Raw genomic sequence first — 27,785 nt, forward strand, 5'->3', positions numbered from 1 at the left:
TCAAGCACCCTTATAGGGAGATGAGAGGCCCTTACTACGAGGCGGACGGAGGGCCTTACGGCGAGGGAGGCCAACAGTAACAGCAACAGAAGAAACCTCCGAAGAGGAGTCTCTATGAGTGTACTTTCTCGCGAACGAAAGAGAAACACTTCGTGGAAGAGACTGGTCATCCAGTGACCTAAAAGGAGCAATCCTCCGAAGAGGAGCTCCTGCAGTTGCCCAGCCCCTTGAGCAAAACTGCAGGTGCGACCGCTCAGCACCAAGAGCATAGTCGCACGAAAAAAAGGCAAGAGAAGAACCCCCCAAAAGGGGAAAAACTCAAGCCTGGACAGGAAAAACTTCCCTCGGAAGGAAAGTTATCCGCCCAAGGAGGCAAGCCTCCTGACTGTTCTAAAATGAACTGGAGAGCTGTCCGTCGACACGGGAGTACTACCAGTAGAAGGAGACACGCCCCTGACGAAAATACAAGGGGGGAGGCAGCAACAGCCGAATCCCCAGGACTCCACCAGACAGCTCACACCGTTGCTATATTACAGAAACGAACTAGATCGGTAACTGTAAAAAAATAAAACAAATAATATTAGTACACATTCATTCCCCCGGGAAGGCTCCGAAGAGGAATCCCGAGGGAAAGGAACAAGAATTACACAACAGGCACGTGCCCTCACAACCACTTACACTCGCGGAAGGAGAGCTGTAACCAAAACAGAATTATAACAATTATAATTATGTTATTTTTATTAGTAAAATAAATTTTTGAATATACTTACCCGATAATCATGTAGCTGTCAACTCCGTTGCCCGACAGAATTCTATGGAGGGATACGCCAGCTATCACAATACTAGAAGGGGGTGTACTTACCAGCGCCACCTGTGGCCAGGTACTATAGTACTTCTTGTTGACACCTCCTCAATTTTTCCTCGGTCCACTGGTTCTCTATGGGGAGGAAGGGAGGGTCGATTAAATCATGATTATCGGGTAAGTATATTCAAAAATTTATTTTACTAATAAAAATAACATTTTTCAATATTAAACTTACCCGATAATCATGTAGCTGATTCACACCCAGGGGGGTGGGTGAAAACCAGTGTACAAGATTAAAGGATAGCTAAGTATCCCATATTTCATATAACAGTTATCTCAAATAACAATGAAATAATAAGTACCTGGTAAGGAAGTCGAATTGAACCGTTACTCTGCCTCTTTTTTAAGTTCGTCTTCCTTACTGAGCGCAGCGTTCCTCTTGGAGGCTGAATCAACCCAAAGGTGCTAAAGTATATAGGGTTGCAACCCCTACTAAAGGACCTCTACAAAACCTCTAACCCAGGCGCTTCTCAAGAATGAATAGATCACCCGCCAAATCAAAAGGATGCGGAAGGCTTCTTAGCCTACCGTAACAACCATAAAAACAACAATAAAAGCATTCAAGAGAAAGGTTAAAAAAGGTTATGGGATTAAGGGAATGTAGTGGCTGAGCCCTCACCTACTACTGCACTCGCTGCTACGAATGGTCCCAGGGTGTAGCAGTTCTCGTAAAGAGACTGGACATCTTTAAGATAAAATGATGCAAACACTGACTTGCTCCTCCAATAGGTTGCATCCATTATGCTCTGCAGAGAACGGTTTTTATTAAAGGCCATCGAAGTAGCTACGGCTCTTACTTCGTGGGTCCTTACCTTCAGCAATGCAAGGTCTTCCTCCTTTAAGTGAGAATGGGCTTCTCTAATCAGAAGCCTTATATAATACGAAACCCCGTTCTTGGACATGGGCCTCGAAGGTTTCTTGATGGCACACCATAAGGCTTCTGACTGTCCTCGAATAGGTTTAGACCTCTTAAGATAATACTTGAGAGCTCTGACAGGGCAAAGAACTCTCTCTAGTTCGTTACCTACCATGTTGGAGAGGCTAGGTATTTCAAACGATCTAGGCCAAGGACGTGAAGGAAGTTCGTTCTTTGCTAGGAATCCGAGCTGAAAAGAACATGTTGCAGATTCGGTCGTGAAACCAATGTTCTTGCTGAAGGCATGAACCTCACTGACTCTCTTAGCTGTTGCAAGGCAGACGAGAAAAAGAGTCTTGAGGGTAAGGTCCTTGAAGGAAGCTGACTGGAGAGGTTCGAACCTAGGTGACATAAGGAACCTTAAGACTACGTCTAGGTTCCAGCCTGGAGTGGATAGACGACGCTCTTTAGACGTCTCAAAAGACTTAAGGATGTCTTGAAGGTCCTTGTTGGAAGAAAGGTCCAAACCTCTGTGGCGGAGAACTGAAGCCAACATACTCCTATACCCTTTAATCGTAGGGGCTGAAAGGGATCTCTCATTCCTAAGATGTAGAAGGAAGTCAGCTATTTGGGTCACAGAGGTATTGGTAGAGGATATTGAATTGGCTCTACACCAGCTCCGGAAGACTTCCCACTTAGATTGGTAGACTCTACGAGTGGAAACCCTTCTTGCTCTGGCAATCGCACTGGCTGCCTCCTTCGAAAAGCCTCTAGCTCTAGCGAATCTTTCGACAGTCTGAAGGCAGTCAGCCGAAGAGCGTGGAGGTTTGGGTGCAACCTGTCTACGTGAGGTTGACGTAGAAGGTCCACTCTTAGAGGTAGAGTCCTGGGGATGTCGACTAGCCATTGAAGTACCTCTGTGAACCATTCTCTTGCAGGCCAAAGGGGAGCAACCAGCGTCAGCCGTGTCCCTTCGTGCGAGATGAATTTCTGCAGAACTTTGTTTATTATCTTGAACGGTGGGAATGCGTAAAGGTCGAGATGGGACCAGTTCAGTAGAAAAGCATCCACATGAACTGCTGCAGGGTCTGGAACAGGGGAACAGTACAGCGGAAGTCTCTTGGTTATGGAGGTGGCAAACAGATCTATGGTAGGTTGACCCCACAAGGTCCAAAGTCTGTTGCACACACTCTTGTGGAGGGTCCATTCCGTGGGAATGACCTGATTCCTTCTGCTTAGGCGATCTGCTGAGACGTTCATATTGCCCTGAATGAACCTCGTGACCAGAGTGAGGTTTAGACCTCTTGACCAAATGAGGAGGTCCCTTGCGATCTCGTATAGGCTCCTCGAATGGGTCCCTCCTTGCTTGGAGATGTAAGCCAAGGCTGTGGTGTTGTCTGAGTTCACCTCCACCACTTTGCCTAGCAGGAGGGACTTGAAGTTCAGCAGGGCTAAATGAACTGCTAGTAGCTCCTTGCAGTTGATGTGGAGCATTCCCTGTTCCTCGTTCCACGTTCCCGAGCATTCCCGTCCGTTCAAGGTCGCACCCCAGCCCGAGTCCGATGCATCTGAGAAGAGATGAAGATTGGGGGTCTGAATAGCCAACGATAGGCCCTCCCTGAGAAGGAGATTGTTCTTCCACCACAGGAGAGTGGTCTTCATCTCTTGGGTGATTGGGATAGAGACTGCTTCGAGAGTCGAACCCTTGTCCCAATGAGCTGCAAGATGGAATTGAAGAGGGCGGAGGTGGAGTCTCCCTAGTTCGACGAACAGGGCCAGTGATGAAAGGGTCCCTGTGAGACTCATCCACTGTCTCACCGAGCAACTGCTCCTCTTCAGCATGCTCATGATGCACTCTAGGGCTTGGCTTATCCTGGGGGCCGATGGAAAAGCCCGAAAATCCTGACTCCGAATCTCCATTCCCAGGTACACAATGGATTGGGAGGGAATGAGCTGAGACTTTTCTATGTTGACTAACAGACCCAGTTCTCTGATTAAGTCCAAAGTCCAGTTGAGACTCTCCAGACAGCGACGACTCGTGGAGGCTCTCAACAGCCAGTCGTCTAAGTAGAGGGAGGCTCTGATGTCCGATAAGTGGAGGAATTTTGCTATATTCCTCATCAGATGAGTGAACACCATACGAGCTGTGCTTAGGCCAAAACACAGGGCTTGGAATTGGTAGACAACCTTTCCAAAAACGAATCTCAGGAAAGGTTGGGAGTCTGGATGAATAGGAACGTGAAAGTAGGCATCTTTCAAGTCCAACGAGACCATCCAGTCCTCCTGCCTGACCGCTGCTAGGACCGACTTCGTCGTCTCCATCGTGAACGTCTGCTTGGTGACATACGCGTTGAGCGCGCTGACGTCCAGCACCGGTCTCCAACCTCCTGTCTTCTTGGCCACTAGAAAGAGACGGTTGTAGAAGCCCGGGGATTGATGGTCCCGGACTATAACCACTGCCTTCTTCTGCACAAGTAGCGACACCTCCTGGTGCAATGCTAGCCTCTTGTCCTCTTCTTTGTAGTTGGGAGAGAGGTTGATGGGAGATGTGGTCAGAGGTGGTTTGAGGCAGAATGGAATCCTGTAACCGTCCCTCAGCCAACTGACAGACTGGGCGTCTGCACCTCTCCTTTCCCAGGCTTGCCAGAAGATCTTGAGTCTGGCTCCTACTGCTGTCTGGAGATGCGGAGAGTCAGTTTTTTCCTTTAGAGGTCTTGGAGCCTTTCCTAGACTTGCTCCTGGAAGAGTCTGGACGGGAGCTTCCTCGGCTGGGGGCTCTACCACGAAAGGGCGGTATGAACCTCGTAGCAGGGGTATCAGCCACTGGGGAGCGATAAGTCCTGGGGACTGAGGTAGCAACCTTAGACTTACGAGCCGATGAGGCTACAAGATCGTGTGTGTCCTTTTGTATCAGGGCAGCAGACAAGTCCTTAACCAGCTCTTCGGGGAAGAGGAACTTCGAGAGCGGAGCAAAAAGGAGTTGTGACCTTTGACAAGGTGTAATGCTGGAGGAAAGGAAGGTACACAGCTGTTCCCTTTTCTTCAGAACCCCTGATACAAACATCGACGCAAGCTCACCAGATCCATCCCTAATGGCCTTATCCATGCAGGACATTAATAGCATGGCAGAATCCTTGTCCGCAGGGGAGGTCTTCTTGCTGAGGGCCCCCAGGCACCAGTCTAGAAAGTTGAACATCTCAAATGCTCTAAATACTCCCTTCAGGAAGTGATCAAGGTCTGAGAAGGTCCAGCAAACCTTAGAGCGCCTCATTGCAGTTCTCCGAGGCGAGTCTACCAGACTTGAGAAGTCAGCCTGGGCAGAGGCAGGTACTCCCAAGCCTGGTGCTTCTCCTGTGGCATACCAAACGCTCGCTTTCGAAGTGAGCTTAGTAGGAGGAAACATGAAATAAGTTTTGCCAAGGTGTTGCTTAGTCTGCAGCCACTCCCCTAAGATCCTTAACGCTCTCTTAGAGGACCTTGCTAGGACTAGGTTAGTATAGGTGGACTTAGCTTGCTGTATGCCCAGCGAAAACTCAGATGGCGGAGAGCGGGGAATAGCAGAGACAAAGTGGTCTGGGTAAACCTCCCTAAGCAGAGCCAAGACCTTACGAAAGTCAATAGACTGTGGAGAAGGCTTGGATTCATCCACGTCTGACGAGGGATCCAGGTGTGCCGCCTCATCATCAGAAGCCTCATCACCAGAGTGTAGCGAAGAGATCGGACAAGAATGCTGAACAGCAGAGTCAGAACGAGTAGGAACAATATTAGTGGTTTCCTCTTCAAGAATCTGTTGAGGGAAAACCTGAGGCTCAGACTGCAAAGGCTGAACAAAAGACGAAGCAGAAGGAAGGCGCATGGGTGGAGGAGGCTGACTCCTAGCATGAGTGGTTGAACCCAAGGGTTGCGCTTGCTGAGCGGTTGGCGGAAGCGGAGTAGCAAGTTCCTGTTCCTGTGGTGTGAGCGGAGCGCGATGAGGTAGAGGCTGCGCAGAACAAGGTAAATGTCTCGCCAGTTGAGGCTCCTGAGGCGCAAGGCTAAGGTGTTGTGGTGCTTGCCTTGTGGAGGGTTGAGCTCGCTGCAGCGAGAGCTGAGGAGACTGACTCATGGACGGGAGAGGTTGTTGTACCTCAACCGAGTGTTGCATCACTGGTGGAGCAGCAAGTGGAGGCGGAGGAAGAGAGGTATAATCCTCCTGATCCCATTGTAAAGGTTGCCTTAAGGAAGGCGGAGGCTGAACACCACTGGGAACAGCAAACTCAGAACGTGGCTCAACATCGTACGCCTGGCAGGTGGTACTGCGATCAGGCGGAGCGAGCGCAGGCGGAGGGAGTGCAGGCGGAGGCGGAGGCGCAACACTCTCAGCCCGACACTCACGCATCAAGTCCGAAAGCTGTGCTTGCATGGACTGTAGTAGTCCACTTGGGGTCGGCAGAAACTACAGAAGGCTGAGGTAAAGCCTTAACAGTCGAGCTCTGTTGTGGCAGAACCTTACTCCTCTTGGGCGGAGTGCAGTCGACTGATGACTGCGGCGAGTCAGAGCTGAGCCAATGACTGCAGCCTGGCTGAGCACTCGCGGACTGGACTCTGCGTTTAAGTGGTCTCGAGACCTGAGTCCAACGTTTCTTGCCTGACAGTTGATCAGCGGACGAGAAAAAGACGGGCTCAATCGTCTGCAGGTGGGAGTGACGGTCTTTGGAAGACACGCCCGCAACCACCGAGGATACTTCTGTGCGCCGAACAAGGCCTGCCGAACCCTTATGCCCTTCGACATTGCTTCTCCCCTGGGCTTGGGAGCTTGCAAGAGGTCCCGGACTGGGAGGACGACTGGCTCGCACAGAAGTATCCTCACGCCCCACACTGACACTAGCACTTGGCACTGCACTGACACTAGCACTCGTCACAGCACTGGCACTAATTCCACCCACTGCACTCTTGACCTTAAGTTCCTTGACTTCGGCCATAAGAGACTTATGATCACTTACCACTGACTCTACTTTATCGCCTAAGGCCTGAATAGCACGCAAAACAACAGACATATCAGGCGGAGGGCAAATACTAGGTTCGGGGGTAGCCACTACAGGGGTAGGAAAAGGTAGGGGATCATGAGGTGAGGAAAAAAGTGAAGAGTGAGAAGAACTCCTCCTAACTCTACCTCTCTCTAACTTAGTTGAATATTTCAAAAGACGGACAAATTCAAGTTCCGAAAGTCCGGCGCATTCCTCACATCGATTTTCTAACTGACAGGGCCTGTCCCTACAGTCAGAACAAGCGGTGTGAGGATCTACCGAGGCCTTCGGAATACGCCTATTACAAGACCTACATCGTCTATGGGAGGGGGCTTGCGAAATGTCAGACATCTTGAATCCAAAGAGTTAGCCAAGGGGGGTTCCAAAATCAAGCAAAAGATCGTTAACCGTTAATCAGGACTATATAAAAGCTATCTAGCTAATATAAGAAGGTTTCCAGTAAAGCGACAGCCGAAATCTGAGAGAATACTTCACCAATTAGCCGTGAAAATACTCGAAGATCATAAGCGTATCCCAGAACGTCTTGCCGGAAGCACGACAGAGGAAAAATTGAGGAGGTGTCAACAAGAAGTACTATAGTACCTGGCCACAGGTGGCGCTGGTAAGTACACCCCCTTCTAGTATTGTGATAGCTGGCGTATCCCTCCATAGAATTCTGTCGGGCAACGGAGTTGACAGCTACATGATTATCGGGTAAGTTTAATATTGAAAAATGTAACTATGTAATTATGTAATTTAAAAATGAATGAACCCTAAAGAAAGAACGAAAACCCCGAAAGGAATCGTTCTACAAGCTGAAAAAACAAAAAAACAACTACAATTAGATTCATAACTAATTGATACAAGCGTACGACGTAGCAACCCCCCACACGGAAAGGAAGCTAGGCTACAAGGGCGTAGTAACACGTAGTAAAAGGGTGAACGACCTCAAGAGAGAGAGAGAAAGACATAAGTCAAACTCGATCGCCACCCATAAAATACGCCGTGGTGGCCTAACTGCCGAGGCCTCCACGTAGATATCGTACACTACACACACACATCTGAAAAGGAAACTTACTTATTTCTATACTCAAATATATATACAAACATGAAAACATGTTTACATATGTATTGAGTAAAAGAAAAGTAAGCGATTAAGTAAAGACAAAACAGACAATGGCTGCCAAGCGAGGACCAAGACAGAGACGTCTGTCACAGTCCGAGCCAAAAGTTAAAGTGAGTATTCACGTGTGTGTGAGGGGGAGGAGGGGTAGCTAGCTACCACTCCCCTACCCCCCGCTAACTAGCGCGGGGGTAATACACCCTCGTTAAATTCTAATGGCTCGCCATTTCAGCTACGCTAAAAGTAATAACCCTTTGTAAATAGCGTGGTTTGTATTTCGGTTACGGAACAACTAGGTACTTGTGAAGGGTCAGCCATTTTGAATTAGTCAAAGAAAGTCCAAAAAACAATCCAAGTCATCAACAATTAAATCTGTCCAATAAAGAGTTCAAGAATTTAAGTTGAGGAAAAACACCTGCACTGCGAAAGCTCAAACCAAAATGAAGTACTTCACCAAATATGTTGAGAAAACTCCAGGTTATACAGCGAGTATTGATACGTCTTGTCGTCAAGGTCGACAGAGAAGAATTGAAGGGTTTGTTTACATGCAGGAGTGGTATCTGGCCGATAGTTGGCGCTGGTGGGCACACCCGCAACCTTCATAGCGATCGCTCGCGAGTTTTTGAGTGTGTTTTCTGTCGAGCCGCTGAGCAGCAGCTATTATATATTCACCGGCTAAGTTAAATATTTAAAAAGCGTGGTTTGTATTTCAGTTACGGAACAAACTCCTATTAAATAGCGTGGTTTGTATTCCAGTTACGGAACAAATAAGATTTCAACTGCCATGTTCCAGCATTCACAGTATTTCTACTCCTATAGTAAAGGATGATGGTTGTATTATTGTGCAGGAACAAATTTAACTTGAAGACTATCTCAGAGAAGCTGCGGAACTCTATGAATTTGATCTAGTGTGCTGTTGGCTTGGGATGATACAGTATTATTAATCTTTTGTCACAACTGTTATATTTCTGCAATCATTGGTCAGTATAGACCATATCAAGAGCATAAATTATGAATAAAGGTCATAAATTGACAATACAATTATAGTTCACTACCAAATAAGTTATTACTCTTTAATTTTTTTCTAATTATATATAGGACTAAATTTTTCTTGATTAATTTTTTTTTCTATATCATGTCTTCCCTTTCATAAAATTACATGTTCCTCATTATTAAGATAGTGGAGCAAATTCAAAATACTGAAACATTTTCATTGGTTGGTATAAGCAAGATCTTACCAGAAGAAAATCTTGCTTGAGTTGTCATATTTGCTACAATGAAAAAATCTAAGTAAAGCTCTAAAATTAATGTTGGATCCCCTTGCCCAGAACCAAAACAAGAGGTGGTGTCCAGTGTCCATATTGCTTTAATTTAACTGGCCAGATTTCTCAGGCCATTCACTGCACTTTAATGTAGTGCGAGTGGAGTGTGGTCGGCATCCCAAATGAGGCAGGCTGCGTGCTACATCCGGCAGCAGATCGCAAAGCACTATTGTATATAGCAATAAAATCTGGTACAAATGAGAGAGAGACCTGCCTTCACTCCCTTGAATGGGTGATGTTGAATGAGAGCCAATAAAGCTCGCTAACACACTTAGCTGTGGCTAAAGCAAGAAGGAAAATCCTCTTCAGGGTAAGGTCCTTGTCCAAAGATCACCTCAATGGTATGTAGGGTGCCCCCTTCTCAGAACATAACACTCTAGCCTACAGACTTAGCTGAAGGCCGAGCAATAGCGCATTACTACTGAAATGGAACTGACTTTCTCCTTGCGGATGTGGTACAAAAAGTCAGCGTTCAAGGGCACATAGGCTCCAAGAGGAAAGATACCTCTCTTCCCAAGACACCAAGTGTAGAAGATGGCCCACTTGACCTGTTAAACCGCTACCGAGGATTTGCGGAAGCCTCCCATTCCAGACATCTGGTTTGCTCTCTCAAGAAAACCCTTTTTCAGAGAGGAGATGCTGGACAACCTCCCATGCATGAAGATGAATGGATACTGGTATACGTATTGTCAAAAATCCTGGCATGAAGCTACAGTAAAAGGCCGAGAAGGGCTGGCAATTCTCTCCGAGTCTCTACTAGGAGGAGCAGAAAGTCCAGGAACTACTCTGTGTGGCAATTTTGGAGCTACCAGCATCCATGCTAGGTTGGGAGCATTTCTTACTTGGCTCATGACGTTTCATAGTAAACAGAACAGCGGAAAAGCATATGCCTAGAGGCTGTTCCATGGGTGCTGGAACGTGTCCTCAAATGTTGCTTCTGGGTCTTGAATGGAAGAGCAGTAGATCGGGAGTTTATTGTTCAGCAACGTCACATATTTACTACAAACAAAATGGGTGTCTCCATTACAGCTGTATTTTCATTTATTATAACTGCTGATGTTGGATCATGTTAATTTCAACCTTGATATTTTCCCCATTATAGGACATCTAGTTTTTTCATTATTTTCTTTACGAAATTAAATACAATTTATTTCTTTTGGTTAGTCCTTTTAGTATCCTGAAATAATTTCCTCAATAATTACTATATGTAACTTAAAACTGTACTTGTTAGTAATGCTTGATAATACAGCTGCATGACAGTGCTTTCTATACAGGCCATGGAGACCACACAGCAGCACAAAAATGAGTTTTTCCTTCATCATAACTCCTTTATTTAATGGGTGGAGAAAATTATTTTTCATGAAGTATGTATAGCTTGATGGGTCACCTTGCCCAGAAACAAATTAAGGTGATTCCCAGCATATTTCATTGCGGGGTGTATGTATGATAGCGGCCACATTTATGTATGGTGACAGCTGAATAAGAATACAGCAGTGTAAGGGGAGTCACGGGGGCCGTTATCACCCCCCCCCCACCCACCGTTAGGTAAGTTGGTAAGGACAGCTTGTGAGGTTACGGGGGGAGGTAGTTTAGTTTACTTGGTGTGCTTATTTTATGCTTTGCTAGTGGAACTGGCTGCAGATATACAAAGGCTCCTTCATTGCTTTCACAGCAATATCTATTTAATTGGGGTTAGTGGAATCAGGGTCGGTAACCCCCTAGTAAGTGTGCATGCTATACCCTGCCACAGCACGCGGGTAGTTTGTAGCGCTACAGCCAAGCGTCCTAATTTGCTTATTATCGCTCCGACTGTTATCTTGTATAGAATAAAAACGTTTGGAAATAGTCTACGGATCTTAAATATGTTGTGTAAGGGGGGGTCCGGGGGGAGCGCAGCCCCCCCTGGGTAAGGACACGGCTTTTAGCATAGGTTAGGTGGGTTTTTTAAGTTAGCTTCTCCCGTCGTACTCGTAGGTAAGGAAACTGTTGTGTAAGGGGGGGGGGTGAAGCCCCCCTGGGTAAGGATACGGCTTTTAGCATAGGTTAGGTGGTTTTTTTTAAGTTAGCTTCTCCCGCCAAAATCGTTTTTAGAACGACGGCCACAGTTCAGAATATTCCCGTTTTCTTCGGGATCTGGCCGTCACCCTACAATGGCTCCCAGCACGCCGCTACATCATCATGATTAGAGGACAATGGTCTGTATTCGAGTAGGAACAAATAAGCAAAGTTTCAACTTGAAAACAGCAACAGCAATCCACGTCAGACGTCTAGCATCATTTAATAATGTACAACAGAATAAATATTCAGTCACAGTACAATATATACATATTTAGAGAGTTGAACTGCTGTTTTGAATGGTTTCCTTAAATACAAATTGCTTGGCAACACCCAATAGTTTTTTATTTTGAATTTAACTCACCCCTTTCGGTATCTCTTTCAGCATATCCAAGGTGATTATCTGTGGCAATTAGAATTCTAAAAGTGTCTTCTGCTGTGGCCCCCATTCTCACTCTGTAACGTGAAATTTCCTTGAAAACACAGAACAGTACATAGTATTTAATGCTAATATTCTAAGAAGTTCATAAACTATTGAATTTTAAGCATAAAAGTTTCGACCAGGTTAGTTGTTACTGGAAAGTTGGAAACACAAACAAGACCTAGGTTAAGGTGCCTAATTTACCTAATAACTAAAACCCACCAAGAAATAAAACATAACAAAACAAAGTAAGTGTTCCTACCAGATAAACGGCTGTCAGATGCAAATAACAATAGAATACGTCATTAACTTTTAGATAAATTTACTTTTTGCTGGCGGAATGGCGGGTCGAAATTCGTGTAAAGTACTCATGCGAAAATTGGGCTTAAGCCTTTACAACAGCACATCGGCCTATTATGTACTTTTTTTCTAGGTTTCGTCTAAGTGTTAATCTATTTAGTTTACGTTTTGTTTTATATCTAACACATGGCAATGTTATCTTTCCCATATAAATATATAATAATTATTTTTTTATTCTCTGCATTTGGTTATTGCAATTCAAGTAGTTAATTCACCTCTCTTGTGAGCTAAGATCAAAACAAATAAGTAAAATTACTATAAATGATTTCTTCCTGTATGTTTGAGTATATTATCTCATTAAAAGTTGGTTGTTTACTATGGTTTCATATTATTTACTGAATAAAAGTTCAATTGTGTCCATTCATCTTTACTGCAATTTGAGAGTAGCTGTAGGCCTATGATCAAGACCGATACGAAGAATGACCAAAACAGAAATAATATCCGAAACTAGAAGAGGAACACTGAAAAATGGAAAGAAGAAATTGAAAAGTGTCATAACTCCTCAATGAGGAATTACAGTGATACGAATCATAAGACATATGGTGAAAACTGTGAAGTATACAAAGAGGAGCTTACCAGGATAAAAAAATAGAACCGATCATGGAGTCTAGCCCATTGGTTAAGTGTGGTCTGATAAATATTCAATCGGTGGGTAATACAACCATAAAGATTATAAATCTTATTAATGAAATGGAATTAGATTTATGCTTATTAACTGAGACTTGGTTGAAGGGAAATATTAGTGATAACTCAAAGATTCAGGAGATGACGCTGTGTACTCATGATTTCTACCATGTACCATAAAACTGGAGGAGGAGTAGGTGTCTTCGTGTCGAAAACCTTCTCTGGGGTTTCTATTATGAATGAAATAGTATTTGAAACGTTTGAATATATCTATTTAAAACTGACAAGAAACAGTAAGGTATTGAATATAATATCATTGTATAGACCACCAGGGAGTATATCTAAAGCGGGGTTTACACGGGCGAGCAGCTCGTCGAGCCTGGCTCGACAACACTGTGTGAATTGATGTTCGAGCGTGTAAACGGGCTATTTGGTTGTCGAGTGCGCTCGCCGAACGGCTCGATGAAAGTCAGGCTCATCTTGACTTTTGTGGGCGGAGCTACATTGTTTGACGAGCGGTGTGAACGGGTGTCGAGAGCATCGAACCTCAGTTGTTTATTCAAACCTGCTAGACTCTAGAGGAAACATCATCAAAGAAATGAATAATGGCTGCCATTAATGAAAGCAAGACTGAGAAGGAAGTCGTACTTTGATTTCATACATACATATCGGGCTGATCCAGCTTTATGGAAAGTTAAATCAAAAGACTATTCCAATAAAGTAGCCAGAAACAAAGGAATAGCGGCGCTGCATGAAATATTGAAAGAACTAATTTTAAAGCAATAAGCAAGTTGGTGTGTGAAAATTTTTTTTAGTAGCCAATCCTTCGTCCACTTTCTTTCTTTCTTTTCTTTTCTTTTAGGGGTTTATTTCACGCCCTCCACCAAACACTAAAGGTCTGTTCAGGCGGGCCTTGGTGTGTGAAAAAATAATTTCTTCCCAGTTAATATTTTGCTCTGTATCGTTATCAGTTATTTCGCTAGCATTTGTATTCAGGCTTAATAGTTTTCAGGTCACTATTATAACACTTTCTGAAAAGATAAGTCTTCAGGTTTTTCTTGAAAGCTGCCACATTATTGCTATTCTTGACATCGAGTGGAAGGTCGTTAAAGAGTCTCAGTGCAGCATAACTGAACGTTCTTCCTCCTATTGCATGATTCACACTAATTTCGAATAGTCTATGTGGGTCATCGGCATGTCTAACTCTTACAGCGGCGCTGGTAGCTTCAGGGTAGGGGACTAAGCAATCACGAAGATATTTAGGCTTATCACTTGTAAGTGCTTTGTGAGTCAACAAGCAAATTTTAAATTCAATTCTAGCCTTAACAGGTAACCAATGTAGATCGATCAGTGCAGGAGTTATTCTCTCCCGAAATTTAATGCCTTTTATCAGTCTAGCCGCCCGGTTTTGCACATTTTGAAGCTTTCTTAGTAGTGTATTAGGCAATTTGTAGTACAGAGAATTGCAATAATCAAGCCTTGATATTACATGACTCATCACTAAAATTTTTGTACTGCCCTCTGTTAAATATTTTCTAATAAATGCTATATTTCTCAGGTGATAGTTACACACTTTCACTGTGTTCACAATTTGGTCCTTCATTGACAAATTACAGTCTATCAGTACACCCAAATTTTTCACAACAGGCACAATCCCAACATCAGCATCACCAATTTTTATACTTTGAATTAACTGGTAATTCTTCAAAGCCACCTTTGTGCCAAAGAACATACATTCTGTTTTATCATAATTTAATTTGAGCTTTTTCCTCTGCATCCATATTTTTATTTCATTCATTATCTCATCAATTTTCTTCTCTGTATCTTGTGTTGTTGAAAATGAGAGGTAAAACTGAGTATCATATGCATATAGTTTAAAACCTACTTTTTTTTTTCAAGATATGTGATAGCTCGATAGTATATATGTTAAACAAGATAGGGCCCAGAACACTACCCTGTGGTGCACCCTTCATAAGAATTCTCTCATTGGATCGGTTTCCAGAAACTTCTACAATAGTCTTCCTGTTCACTAAGTAACTTCGCAAAAATTTCAGTGCTTCCTCAGTCACTCTAATAGACTTTAAGTCGTCAAGTAAGGACTTGTGCACAACAGTGTCAAAAGCAGCACTAAGATCTAACATAATTAAAATTCCACACTTTCCACCATCAAGAAGACCTATCATATCATTCATTATTGAGCACAAAGTAGTTTCTGTAGAATGATTAGCTCTGTAGGCCGATTGATTTTCCGGGAATACCTCTAACTCGTCAATATGGGCCCATAATTGCTCACTTATGACTTTTTCAATAAGCTTTGACATGTAGGATAAATTTGAAATGGGCCTATATGAATTTAGCTCGTTTACATCACCTTTCCCTTTGTAAATTGGTTTGATCAACGCAGTTTTTTCACAGCTAGGAAAACAGGATTGTGATATACTTAGGTTAATTATGTTCAGGTAAATATTATATACAACTTGCTTGTTTGGAGCTTCACTTATTGAACTGTTTGGGAAAGGGTCGTTTCCACAATATGTATTCTTCATCTCTCTCATAACCTTTAACAAGTCGCACATATTTATTTCCTTAAATTTTATTAACTTCTTTCCCTCCTTCACTGGCATAGCTGACTGTCCTTCCAAGTGATTTTGGGGGAAACCTCTATAGATTTTATCAATTTTTTCACTAAAGAATATAGCAAAACTCTCTGCACAAACATTGTCAGGCAAGACATATTTTTTCTTTAATCTCATCAAATCATCAAGGTTTTTGTGAAAGTCCTTCATGTTATTGATCTTTTTTTTTCCTTCTTAGTGCCACTGCTAAAGCAATGGCTATCAAATCGTCCTGGTCGAGAGACATGTTGACGTTGTTTTAGCACGAGGCACACTGAGCCGTTCTACAAGTAGGTTCGACAACCGGGCTCGGCGAGCTGCTCGGCCGTGTAAACCCGCCTTAAGTCAGTGCCTGTGGTATCTCCTTGGTAAATATTTGCAATTACTCTTGTAGATTTTGTGTGGATTTTATATTATTTTAAAACTTCTATTGATACTTCCCTTTTCACACAGTCGAAGGCTTTACTAAAATCTATAGCAGTTGCTATAAGGGTAGCTTGTTTTTATAACTCTCTTCTACTCAGTAATGTAGTATAAAGATATTGTTTTCTATTCTATCTTCTTCTGTAAACCCTGCTTAGCACTCATTATCTCCCTTATTCATTCTTATTGGATTTTTCTATTTCCTCTTTCACCATCATCATGAACATTTTATATGAAATATTTATTGGAGCTATGGGTCTTTTGCCATTGATCTTTTTTTACAATAACTTTTGTTCTTGACATTTTCCACGTATTTCGTTTATCTTTTTCATCTAACTCTTTTTGGTAACATTTTTTTTCTTTTTGTAGGGTTTCAAGACATGTTTTGTTTCTTCCCAGTGCCTTATAGAGCTCAGGTTTTAGTCCATCCGGTCATGTCTGTTTTTTTTTTCTTTTTTGCCTCTGTTTTCCCTGACATTTATTTACTTTTTCTATTGTGATGGTTGCGTTTTCCATTGGTTTTATTTTCCATTTTATTACAAGATCATATTATTCTCTAAGTATTTCTGGGATATTATATCCATCTATTCGTATGCTAGCTTACTGGTGCGCTATTTCATTTTCATATTCTATCCGCGTTTCTTCATTCTATGCTTACAATATATGGGTTTTTTCCAGTATTTGACTAATTCTTCCTTTTTTTCTTCAATATTTAGCTTATTTTCTTGCTCTTCATAAAGATGGGGTTTCTGCCTGTCCTTTGTTGTCTATGTTTTCCCAAAGTTTTTTTTTTTTTAATTCGTGTCCATTATTATTTTTTTTTTCAAATATAGTAATTACCTTCTTTATCAATTTTTGCAGTTCACTCTTCTTTTGATCATATTTATCCTCTAATGCTTTTCAACAGCAACATTAATTTAATTTCTTTCTGTTTAGTTCCCACCTTTAATTTATTCCTTTTCTTATTTCACTATTCATCCAGGGTTGCTCATGTACCTTTTCTTCATTAAGTACTCTCCTTTTGTACACTTTTGGCAATTTCTTCTCTGCGGATCCTTTTATTATTAGGTCCATTCTTTCTATTCTGTCGATTTTCTGTACGTATAATTTCCTCGACTCTCGTGGTGTATTCTTTACCTTTCATTTATTCCTTTTCTTATTTCATCCTTCTTCCAGGGTTGCTCGTGTATTCTTTCTTCATTAAGTACTGCCCTTTTGTACTTTTTTGGCAATTGCTCTTACGAAGCTTCTTGCATCATTAGTCCCATTCCTTCTATTTTGTTGCTTGAATGTCCATTATAATTTCCTTTACTCTAGTAGTGCATTCCTTTAAACGATTTTCATTTGTCTTGGAATATTTTACTCTTTTCTATCTACTTTTATTACAGTTTTTATTCTGCTTAATCTTGAATTCAAGGTCAAAGGTGATCAGATTATGATCTGAGTTATCAAAATTTGATTTTCTATCGCCTATGATAATTTCTCTGAAAAGTTTGTATATTTGCTAATTTACTAGCGGGTAGTCTATTACACTTTTTGTAGTAATCTTTCCCAACTGTGGACCCCCCTTACATCTTATTTCTCCATTCAGTAATATCCTACTAACACATGAATATTCATCCAATCTAAAACTATTTCCCAATTCCTATCTAAATTTTGGTAGCCTAAAAAACATACATGCCTATTTAAGTCCCCTAATATCATTATTGCCCCTCTTTCGTTTAGATTTATCATATTTTTTTTTCACATTCCTGTCTAATTGTTTTTTTTTCCTATTTCTGTCTTCAGTATTTCATTCTGAAACTATTATTTCCATAGCAATTGCATTGTTTACAAACTTTGATACCGTTCAGTTTTACACTTTAACATTCTCTCTTTCATTTTTATCTTATTGCTGAGTAATACAATGTTATATCTATGGCAGTAGTTTAAATGTCGCAGATTGCTAGAGCCCGTGTCTTGCATAAGACAAGACAATCTTATGCGTACATACATACATACATACGTCGTACACGTTCGTAGATAAAAATCATTGTATAGAACGCACCAAGATAACAGTTGTGGGGCACAGATGTTCCGTAGAGCTATTTTAGGACTACCAAGAAGCTGGCAAATATTCATGTAGTAAATGTGCCCATGACGTAGGTATAGTATTAATGAGTATCTAAGTTACTTTTATAAGGTTTTATTAGAATGGAACAATAAGATATCCTAGTTTCACTGGATATCTTAGCCTGATATCTTAGACGAAACCCTTTATCGACTAAACCTCACCTTCTACCTGATCTAGGTATCACCGACCTGTTGCAATGCAGTATAGTAGATTTTAAAAAAATGTAATTTTAGTGTAGATTGTGGGTAAATATATGATACTTCGGTTAGTATATATAGTACTTTGATTTTTAGTCAAATGCCGGAACCATATACTTTTCCTACTCATTACCTTTTCTTTTATCAATTTCTAACCATGAATATTTGGGAAAACCACCCATTTACCTGTTTTCAAAGTATGAGTATGATGACAGCCAAGCCCCATAACTTCCTTTGGGGTGAATATAGTTCGTTGGGACGGTAAGATAAGAGTACGGCAGCCTAAGGATACGGCTCCTAGGCTAGGTTAGGTGGAGAACCTTAGGTTAGGTTAGGTAAGGTTACGTTAGGTAGGAAACATTCGGTTAGGTGATGTTCTTGTGTCTGTAAAATGTGGTTTTTCACTCTATCCCAATAAACTACAAAGGCTCCAAGTTATAAATTTTAATTCAAAATTCTCATTTTGCTCCTTTTGTCATCTACAAGCCATAGGAGCCTCTTTACACCCAATAGTTCAGAAAAGCACTGATAGGTGGTGCTTCATCCGTAAGTTACTTGCTTGAAGAGAATCAGGGGCCCAGGATTATATATTCTAAACCTCTTTGTTATTTGTTTTCAATATTGAAATATACAATATAATTATAGCTCTTATTTATTTATAGTGTTAGTAATAAAAGGTTAGGATAGAAAATGTGTATTTGATATATAATATTTAGTCTGGTAATAGGAAATGGAAGCCATATATATCCATGTTTGAACAGAGGTTAGAGCTTGAAGCTGCAACTCTCCCCATTGATAATCCACAAAGGACGACGGGCGGCCCCGCCAAAGAAGGACGATGGTTTATTGATATATATAGAAAAAATAAAAAACTGTAAATGTATTATTTTTCACTCGTAATATATAAGTATCTGGTATCATTGAAATTGCATGAAGATGAGCTTTTTGAATATACCATTTATTGTTTAATACATTGGTAATTACTTTGGATATGAAAGAAAATGTCTTTAGAAAACACAGTTGCGAAAAAATCAGTCACTTTGAAGCTGGATTATTATAAAACTTATTATTCCTATTTGTTGTAACAGTGCTAATTTTGTAAGGGATGTAGTTTTGAAAAAGTCCTAAAAAAAAACAGAATGTTTCCTCAAGTAATAGTGTGGTAAAAATAATATAACATATCAAGTGACACTTTTTTACAATTCGGTAATGTGGATTTATAACAATAGTACAGCATTCATAATTATGAAGTAAGTTCACAAAAGTAGTCTCAATTATTGAGTTGAATTTACCGAGAGTCTTCATGGTTATCATCATCCTCATGTTTCCTCTTAGGACGACCTTTCACCCTAAAGTAATGTTGCAACTTTGGCCAGCATAGCTCATGAATGCCAGCATTGCATCTAGGACACCAGTGCTTCGAGCGCTTGAGACAAACCGCACATAATCTTTGCTTACAGCCATCCAACCTAGCATATACATGGCTTGAACCAGGTGGACTGACTGGAATAGGATTATGACCTGGTGAATTAGAAAGTCGGCTACCTGGTGACTGTGGAATGAGAGGGTAAGATGCAGCATTCGAGACCGGCAGACATTCAACAATGTCACGTAGAAAATCATCTTGCTTGGATGGCCTATCAGTATTTTGCTGATAGATAATACAGTATAAGCATTTAGAACTGATACATCTATAAGATTACCATAAATTTTCTTCCAATATCTCCTGGTTGACCTTTGTGCAGCATAATGATAAAGTTTTTTGTGTGAAAGGTCAACACCTCCCTTACCAACATTATAGTCATTTATGACTTTAGGCTTGATTTTTTCTCCGTGTCTTGTCTGCAATGTGACATTTTCACAGGTAAGCAACTTTCCTTTTCTCACATAGACAGTGTCACCCGTGCAGAGCTTTTGCCTGACCAAAATTTGAGGCAAAAATTTAGAATTAATCTTTATTGTTCCTGTGAATGATGTTTTTGTGTTAGTAGGTCATCTGCGAGAAGAATCTTTGTATAAAAGTTGTCAGTAATTAGGTGATAACCTTTATTGAGACCCTTGCTTTTCGCAATTATTTTCATTACTACTGTATGAGTAAAGCCTTGCTGACTTCCAGGAGCATAAAAATCACGCCCTGAATATAAATCTATATGATAAACATATCCATTGGAAGCTTCACAAAGTTCAAACTTTTTTATCCCATATCTACAGTGCCGTTTATTGGGCATATACGATAGATCAACAGGGATGAATGCACACCTATTATGCATACCAATCATACTTTCATCAAGGGAAATTGTCTGCTGAAAATTGTAATGTTCCTTGAATTACTTATTGCTGGAATCTAAAAGAGGGCGTACTCTGGGTCACCACTAGGCTTATTCAAGGTATTATCAATCAAATGAAGAAATCGACTTATTAGAAGATATTCATCTTGTGGCCTGGTTTCTCCAAGAAAAGGAATTCTAGTTGAACGAAAAGTACTCCAAACATCTTTGATATTTTGCACTTTTATCAATCCCATGAGCAAACTAAGAGCTAAAAACTTTCGCATTCTTTCACGAGTTACTGGTTTCCAGCTTCTTTATTTGCTTTGTGGATGTTCTCTAATCCACTCTTCCTTACTAGCTAAAAATATGTCGGCATATATGTTAGTCTCACGAACAAGAATAACTATAATATCATCAGTTACAAATAAAGAAAAGTATTCAATAGGCTTCGAATTATGGTTAGGAATCCCTAAAGAACTTATACTTCTTTGGGTAAAAATAAAATCACTCCCACAGTCAATACCTTCAGGCCGATAAACACCTGCCCAGGATGAAGCAACAGGTTAATGTCAAGTTGTTCCGTAACCGAAATACAAACCACGCTATTTACATGGGGGGGTAATTACTTCGTAGCTGAATGACGAGCCATTAGAATTTTAACGAGGGTTTACTACCCCACCGCTAGTTAGCGGGGGTAGGGAGGGGTAGCTTGCTACCCCCCCCTCACTCACACTAGTGAATGCTTCACTTTGCTTTTGGCTCGGGTGGCAATCAGACCTGTCTGCGCTCACCCTCTCTTGACTGCCATTAATCTGTTTTGCTTTCTCTTTTCCTACAGAGTTTGTTTGAAGTTGGCCTCTATTATTGAATATGCGTACGTGTCCTGGATTACTTGGCCGCCCTTGTGGGACTTTTATGTCGGCGGTCGACACTGATCCCCACACCTTGTGTCCTCATTGTAGGGGCCAACGGTGGGATAGCGGTAACGTATGTATTGAATGTAGGGAGTGGTCTACCTCCCAGTGAGAGAGGTTTGCCTGGCGCCGGAAGAAAAAGTCTAAAAGGGATATTTCTCCTTCAGAGGCTTCTTTGAAGAGAGAAAATTCCAAGACTTCTTCTTCCATAGCCCTTTCCCCCTCCGAAGCTCCCCCTCGATCGGTCTCTTCCGAGAGGCCGGCGAGTGGTAGCGTAGACCGTATTGCTGTTGACCGATCCCGGGGTGCGGGAGAGGTAGTTGCCTCCTATAGCGAGGCAGCTGCCCCTCCTCCCCCGGAGGAGGATATAGATATTGATTTGTCTGTTAATAACAATGAGTTATCACAGCTTTGGGCTTCCTTGGGGCTTCAGGGTTCGCCCTCCAGGGAAGCCCTGTTTGATATGATCAAACTAGGTGCAGCCGTTAAACAATCGCCGACTACAGCAGGGATAGATCCTCTGTCTGTTGTTGATGTTGTTGTAACGGAGGCATCGGGTGTGTCCAGTCAAACTCCTGTGCCTGTTGTTGCTGAGGTAGCTGAAGGCTTAGGTTTCCCCTTCGAACATCCTTTGAGGGAGGAACTAAGCCCTACGGTCTCTCCTGCCGGTGATTCTCCCCCTCGGGGGAGTTCACTTACAGAGACTCCTCAGCGGAGGCCTTATGATGGTCAGCTGGCTGATCCCACGGCCCCTTATGGGCGTATAAGGCGGAAGGCTCGTCCTCCCCTTCGCCGTAAAGGTCTTCCTTCTCCTCACAGGGAGTTAGGAGGCGCCTCTTCGGCTCGTCATCCCCGCAGTCCTCTGCGGAGGAGACGACTCGCCGTTTACCGTTCCTACCAGCTACCACCTTAGACTTCTCCGGAGAACGTTCGCGATCCCCTTCGGAGGAAGATCGTCCTTCGGGACCCTGTGACCAGTCTCCCTCCAAACCTGCTGACCTGCCGTCACCCTTTAAAGATGCTGATGCACAGTACGCGCTGTCTAAACCTGTCATTACGCAGGCACCGGTCCCTTCGGGGCATAAGGGACTTGAGCGCAAAACTGCGCCTCAAACCCTTAAGCGCCAGGTTAAACCTGCGCGCCATCATGCTGCTGCTGCCGTTCCAGACTTAGCGCTACAGCGCTCACCTGCACGCGTGCGCGCACCTGTTCCTGTTATGCGCCAGGGTTCCCCTGCGCGCCCACAACCTACTACGCGCCAGCGCCCACCAGCAGTTCTTGATCTAGCGCGCCAGCGCCCACCGGTTCCTGTCACATCGCGCGCAGTCCAAGAGGCACCTAGGTTAGCGCACAGGCGCTCACAGGTGCCTCTAGACTCTCAGCGCACTTCTGGAGTTGGGCGCGAAGCACGCCCATCGCGTGCAGTTCCTGATACAGCGCACATGCGCTCACCAACGCACCAGCGCGCTTCTACAATTCAGCGCGCAGTCCAGGAGGTACCTAAGCTGGCGCACGGGCGCTCACAGGTACCCCTGGACTCTCCATCCAGACTGCGCAATCCTGTACGCGCACCTCCAGTTGCGCGAGATGTTCCAGTTGTGCGCGAGGCTCCCCCAACAAAACAGCGCACACCTGTGCGCCGTAATCCGATTGCGCGCCCATCGCAGCAGCGCACACCTGCGTGTCCATATCCTGATTCGCGCCCACGATCCCCTGCGCGCCCAGCGCTCCCACGGTCGCCTCAGGTTAACATACCTGCACAGACTGCGCAGCGCTCACCTGCGCGCCAACGCGCAGACCCACCCTCGCGCTATCACGAGGCTGGGCAATCGCGCCCTCGCCCGATATTCGCAGATACGCGCCCACGCGCTACTGCGCACTCACGCCCGACAGTACCGCATCAGGTTACTGCGCGCCCTCGCATCCAGCCTTCAACCCCGCCTCGCGATCTAGCTCCTGCGCGCCACACACCCTCGCCATCTCCTACGCGTGCCCACGCCCACGCGCCCGCGCCTTCTCCTGCGCGCCACTGTGCCACTAACCTCGCACGCCCGCGCGAGCGCGAAATTCCTACTGCGTACGATCCTTTCATGTGCGACCCAGGACAGGGCTCATCGCGCGACCTCCAGCGCGATCGTCGTCAGGCTGACAGGTCATCGTCTCGTTCCCCTCCCTGCAAGCGCAGAACAGCGCACTCGCCAGAGGAGAAGCGCTTCCCGGACAGGTCTAAGGACTCTCTTATTTCAGCTTCTCTTCAGGCGAACCCTCGTTTGTCAACTCCTCCAAGGGATCGAACGATTCCCTTTCCCTCCAGAGGGAGTGTCTGACAGCGCGACTGTCAGCCAGCAGCCCTGGTTCGGGACCATAGTCAGAGCTCTTATGCAGGCTATGAAACCTGTCCTCTCTGACTTAGGTCACAAATCAGTGGCAGCTTCCTCCCCCCTGAAGAGGAAGAGAGGAGTCCCCTCCGTGGCGACTTCTCCGAGGGCTATCCTGTCGCCACGCAAATCCTTGCGCAAGGCTCCTTCTCCCCCCCAGACTTTCTCTCCCTCCCCTGCGGATGAGGATTACCCATCCTCAGGAGTGTCGGACGAGCCGGACCGTTCCCCCATCGCACCAATGGGGGAAACTCCGCCTCTTCCTGAGAAGTCTTCTCGAACAGGGGTGGGAAAGAGCCTGCATCCATCGTTACTCGAGTCCTGTATCCCTCCCACGAGGGAACCGAAGGACTCGAAGACTATTCCTAAGTCTTCGGCAAGGATCAGACAGGATCCAGCTAGACCTTCGGAGAATGTCCACGAGTCTCCCCAGGAAGAGCCACTGGGGACAGGAGACTTTGCTGCCAGTCCTTCAGGAGGAGAGCACCAAGTCAGAACATGCGTTCTGGCAAGTTCTGACCCTCATGAGGAACCTCAACGGGATTCCAGACCCAGAGATTCCTCCTTGTGAGGGTAAGGATACGGTCTTGGACCGAGTCTACGGCACCCAGAAACCCTCTAGGGCCAGTGTAGCTTTGCCCTGGTCACAAGGGATGAAGAGTGCCAGAGACAAGGTCGAGGGCCAGCTCTCTGAGCTTGCCTCCTCCAGTAGATCCAGCGCCGGTAACAAGCTCCTCCATCCTCCTCGCGTCCATCAGAGGAGGTATTTTGAGATCCTAGAGGAGACTTATTTGGGTCTTCCAGTTCACCACTCCGTGGAAGAACTCACTGGGGGAGTCCCTCTAGAGAGACTCTCCAACCGGCACGTGTCCTATTCGGCTACTGAGATCCTAAGCCAGGAGAAAGTGGCGAAGTGTGCCATGCAGGCAACTTCGTGGCTTGACATCTGGCTGGGGTCTCTGGGCATCCTGGTGCGGTCTGAGGATCTGTCCAAAGAAAGCATCAGGAAGGCACTGGAGACATTCTTGCTCTCAGGCACGTGGACCATCGAGTTTCTGGCCCACCAAGTCTCGAGCTTGTGGGCCAACACGATTCTCAAACGACGGGACGCAGTGGCTGAGAGATTCCACCAGAAGGTCCCCAGTTCCGACGTTAGCAGGCTCAGACACTCTTCCGTGCTCGGTAAGAGTTTGTTTGAGCCTAAGGACGTTGAGCTAACCGCTGAGAGGTGGAGGAAGACCAACAGACCCGTCCAGCTAAGGACACAAAGAAGACGACAGCAGCAAAGCCGAAGGTGTCTAAGCCCTTTCCTGCCAAGAGCAGAAGGAGCAAAGAGTCCTCCAGGGGAGGTAAAAATCCTAGAGGAAACGGCCGAGGCCGTAAACGCTAGGATTGGCAGTCCCCCTGCATGTCCACCAGTGGGGGGATGCCTAAAAAGTTGCGCGACAAGGTGGCAGCAACTCGGGGCAGATACCTGGACGATTTCCGTGATCGGTCAGGGTTATCACGTCCCGTTCATAGCATCTCTACCTCCCCTGACAGCGAATCCATTGTCATTGAGCTCCCTTACTATGGGATCAGTAAGGGGGCAGGCCCTCCGGTCAGAAGTTCAGACCATGTTGAAGAAGGACGCTCTCCAAGAGGTAGTGGACGGGTCCCCAGGCTTCTACAGTCGACTCTTTCTTGTAAAGAAGGCGTCTGGAGGCTGGAGACCAGTCATCGACCTCTCAACCCTGAATGGGTTTGTCAAACAGACTCCGTTCAGCATGGAGACGGCAGACACGGTCAGACTTGCAGTGAGACAAGACTTCATGTGTACACTGGACCTGAAGGACGCGTACTTCCAGATCCCAGTCCATCCGTCTTCAAGGAAGTACCTAAGATTCTGCCTAGACAACAAGATCTACCAGTTCAAGGTGCTGTGCTTCGGTCTCTCCACAGCCCCTCAGGTGTTCAGCAGAGTGTTGACCCTGATATCATCGTGGGCTCACAGGATCGGCATCCGTCTCCTTCGTTATCTGGATGACTGGCTGATCCTACCGGACTCGGAGGCAACCCTTCTTCGCCACCGAGACAAGCTTCTCGAACTTTGCCAGGATCTAGGGATCATGGTAAATCTCAAGAAGTCCTCTCTGCAGCCCTCTCAGAAACTGGTATACCTAGGCATGGTCATAGACACCAATCTCCACAAAGCCTTCCCATCAGACGACAGGATAGCAGGTAAACCATGCTTCCTTGTGTTCCTAGTATTAAGTGTAATACTGTCATGTCCCCATACCCTAACGAGGTGGTATTGGAAGAGTCCTAGCCTAGAATTCCATCTGAAGAACTCCAGGTCAATTTCCTAGGACGAGTCACTTCTTCACCTTCACACACAGCTTATGTAGGCCGCAGCAGTTGCACAGCAATGCTAGCGAGGTGCAGGGACTCCTTATTTCCTGAGTACTTACACACTCAAATATTGAGTCCCCTGGCAAAGCCAAAGCCAGTATGGCAGGGACTTACCACCCTACCTAAGGGGTGAGTCACCCATATTAAATAGCGTGGTTTGTATTTCAGTTGTGGAACAAATGACAAATTCGTAGATAAATTGTATTTTTCCTAACTACAGAAACCTTAGCCATTTAATCAAACTTGCCCACCAGCCCTGTCCCCCGTGAAGTCCTACCTCTAAGCAAAGTGAAGTATTCACAGGTGTGTGTGAGGGGGGGGGTAGCAAGCTACCCCTCCCTACCCCCCGCTAACTAGCAGTGGGGTAGTAAACACTCGTTAAAATTCTAATGGCTCGTCATTTCAGCTACGATGAAGTAATAACCCATATTAAATACCTAAGGTTTGTATAGTTAGGAAAAATACAAATTATCTACGAATTTGTCATATTTTGCCTAACCAGTGTCACGTTAATATTCTACTCTCGCTTCCCACCTTGTAAAGGCTGTTGACCCTCTAGCATTATCATGCCAATGGTTACCAAGGTGTCAGGATGCTCATCTCACGCATTACTATGCTCAGATGCAGCGATTCTGGGTATTAAAGTTCCAACCATTTCGAAAGAGGACTTTCACCCACTTAAGTGTGAGTCTCATATGTAAAGAACGAGGGTTTGTACTCTTGTTGGAATGAATGTCATATTTGAAAGTGATTTGTATTTTTTGTAATTATACAAATCTGAGTTCTTTACACAAATCTTACCAAACATCACCTACCCCTTGGGAGTCCCGTCTATAATCAACGTAGGGGGTTTGTGAGGGAGCATGAGGGCCAGGGCTTTCCTGTTACCCACAGGTAACAAGCGGACCAGTTGTTGACACCTTGTTAAAATTTTTTATAGCCATGTTCCAGCTTGCACTAGTTTCTATCTTCCATGTAAAATACAGATTACTTTCATATTACTGTAGTCATATTGATTGAAAATTTTGTGATTTTTTCACTAACTATACAAAGCTGTGTCTTTTAAGTTACACATCCAGCTTCAATCACTTCTAAAGTCTCAGATCTAAGGTGAAGAATAAGTGCAGATCTGACTGTCGGGTGGGCAGGGGTTAACCCTCAATCCTCAGTCCACCAATAGCTGCTACCACTATTAGAATTTAAATATACATTTCCAATTAGACCAGAATCATTCTCCTATTAAAGGACTCAGGTTTGTATTGCTATGAAAAATACATTTTCAATATTAAACTTACCCGATGGTCATATAGCTGTCAGCTCTGCTGCCCGACAGAAAAACCTACGGGCGGAATACGCCAGCGATCGCTATACAGGTGGGGGTGTACATCAACAGCGCCATCTGTCGAGTAGGTACTCAAGTACTCTATGTCAACACAGAACCAATTTTCTCTCTGTCGTGTCACCGGCAAGACCTACTGAATACGCTCTTGTTTTCTGGATTGATTTTCACGTTATTTGGTGAAGTATTCATTTCTGGTTATTACCTATCGCTGTGCAGAAGTTATCTTCAATACTTCCTTGCATTCTTTTTTGGATTTGGATTATTTGTTGACGACTTGGATAGATTTTGAATTCCCCCCTTTGACTAATTCAAGATGTCTGACCCTTCTCAAGTCCCCAAGTACAGGAAATGTAGCGCTAGGGACTGTTCAAGGCGTCTTCCGAAGGCCTCTATCGATCCGCACACCGTTTGTTCCAATTGTAGGGGTAAAGCCTGTCAATTGGAAGATCGATGTGAGGAATGCGCTGGGCTTTCGGAATTCCGGTTTCAAGAATTCCTGAAATATGCAC

The 27,785-nt window shown here is 44.2% G+C and overlaps 3 protein-coding genes across 9 annotated transcripts in view; 2 read left to right on the forward strand and 1 right to left on the reverse strand.

The window, feature by feature from the left end:
• The window catches only part of mre11 (double strand break repair nuclease mre11), a 432,238-nt gene extending 420,194 nt beyond the window's left edge, over positions 1 to 12,044 (reverse strand). For all 4 annotated transcript variants that reach the window (XM_068387688.1, XM_068387701.1, XM_068387695.1 and 1 more), the window contains exons 1-2: positions 11,911 to 12,044; positions 11,592 to 11,683 (exon numbers count right to left, since the gene is read on the reverse strand). In XM_068387688.1, coding sequence (XP_068243789.1) covers positions 11,592 to 11,676 — 85 coding nt within the window. In that variant the 5' untranslated portion in view covers positions 11,677 to 11,683; positions 11,911 to 12,044. The remainder of the gene's footprint in view (positions 1 to 11,591; positions 11,684 to 11,910) is intronic.
• Positions 12,045 to 17,656: 5,612 nt separating this feature from the next.
• Positions 17,657 to 27,785, forward strand: part of LOC137654075 (torsin-1A-interacting protein 2-like) — a 104,229-nt gene continuing 94,100 nt past the window's right edge. For 2 of the 4 annotated variants that reach the window (XM_068387716.1, XM_068387724.1), the window contains exon 1: positions 17,657 to 17,811. The gene's annotated coding sequence lies outside the window, so the exon portion shown is untranslated. Of the gene's footprint in view, positions 17,816 to 27,785 lie in introns of all 4 variants that reach the window. The other 2 variants (XM_068387721.1, XM_068387728.1) reach the window with 2 other exon arrangements.
• On the forward strand, positions 20,801 to 26,447 carry LOC137638374 (serine/arginine repetitive matrix protein 2-like). Its single transcript, XM_068370403.1, has 4 exons — positions 20,801 to 20,812; positions 21,574 to 21,759; positions 21,984 to 23,433; positions 26,437 to 26,447. The coding sequence occupies exons 1-4, from the start codon at positions 20,801 to 20,803 to the stop codon at positions 26,445 to 26,447; spliced, it is 1,659 nt and encodes a 552-aa protein (XP_068226504.1).

The sequence above is a fragment of the Palaemon carinicauda genome, chromosome 1 (genome assembly GCF_036898095.1).
Source record: "Palaemon carinicauda isolate YSFRI2023 chromosome 1, ASM3689809v2, whole genome shotgun sequence".
Classification (NCBI taxonomy): domain Eukaryota; kingdom Metazoa; phylum Arthropoda; class Malacostraca; order Decapoda; family Palaemonidae; genus Palaemon; species Palaemon carinicauda.

Coding starts and splice junctions, on each gene's coding strand:
- LOC137638374 (XM_068370403.1), top strand. Junction 21,760..21,983: donor CTGTGCCTGTTGTTGCTGAG/GTAGCTGAAGGC, acceptor TTCTCCTCACAG/GGAGTTAGGAGGCGCCTCTT.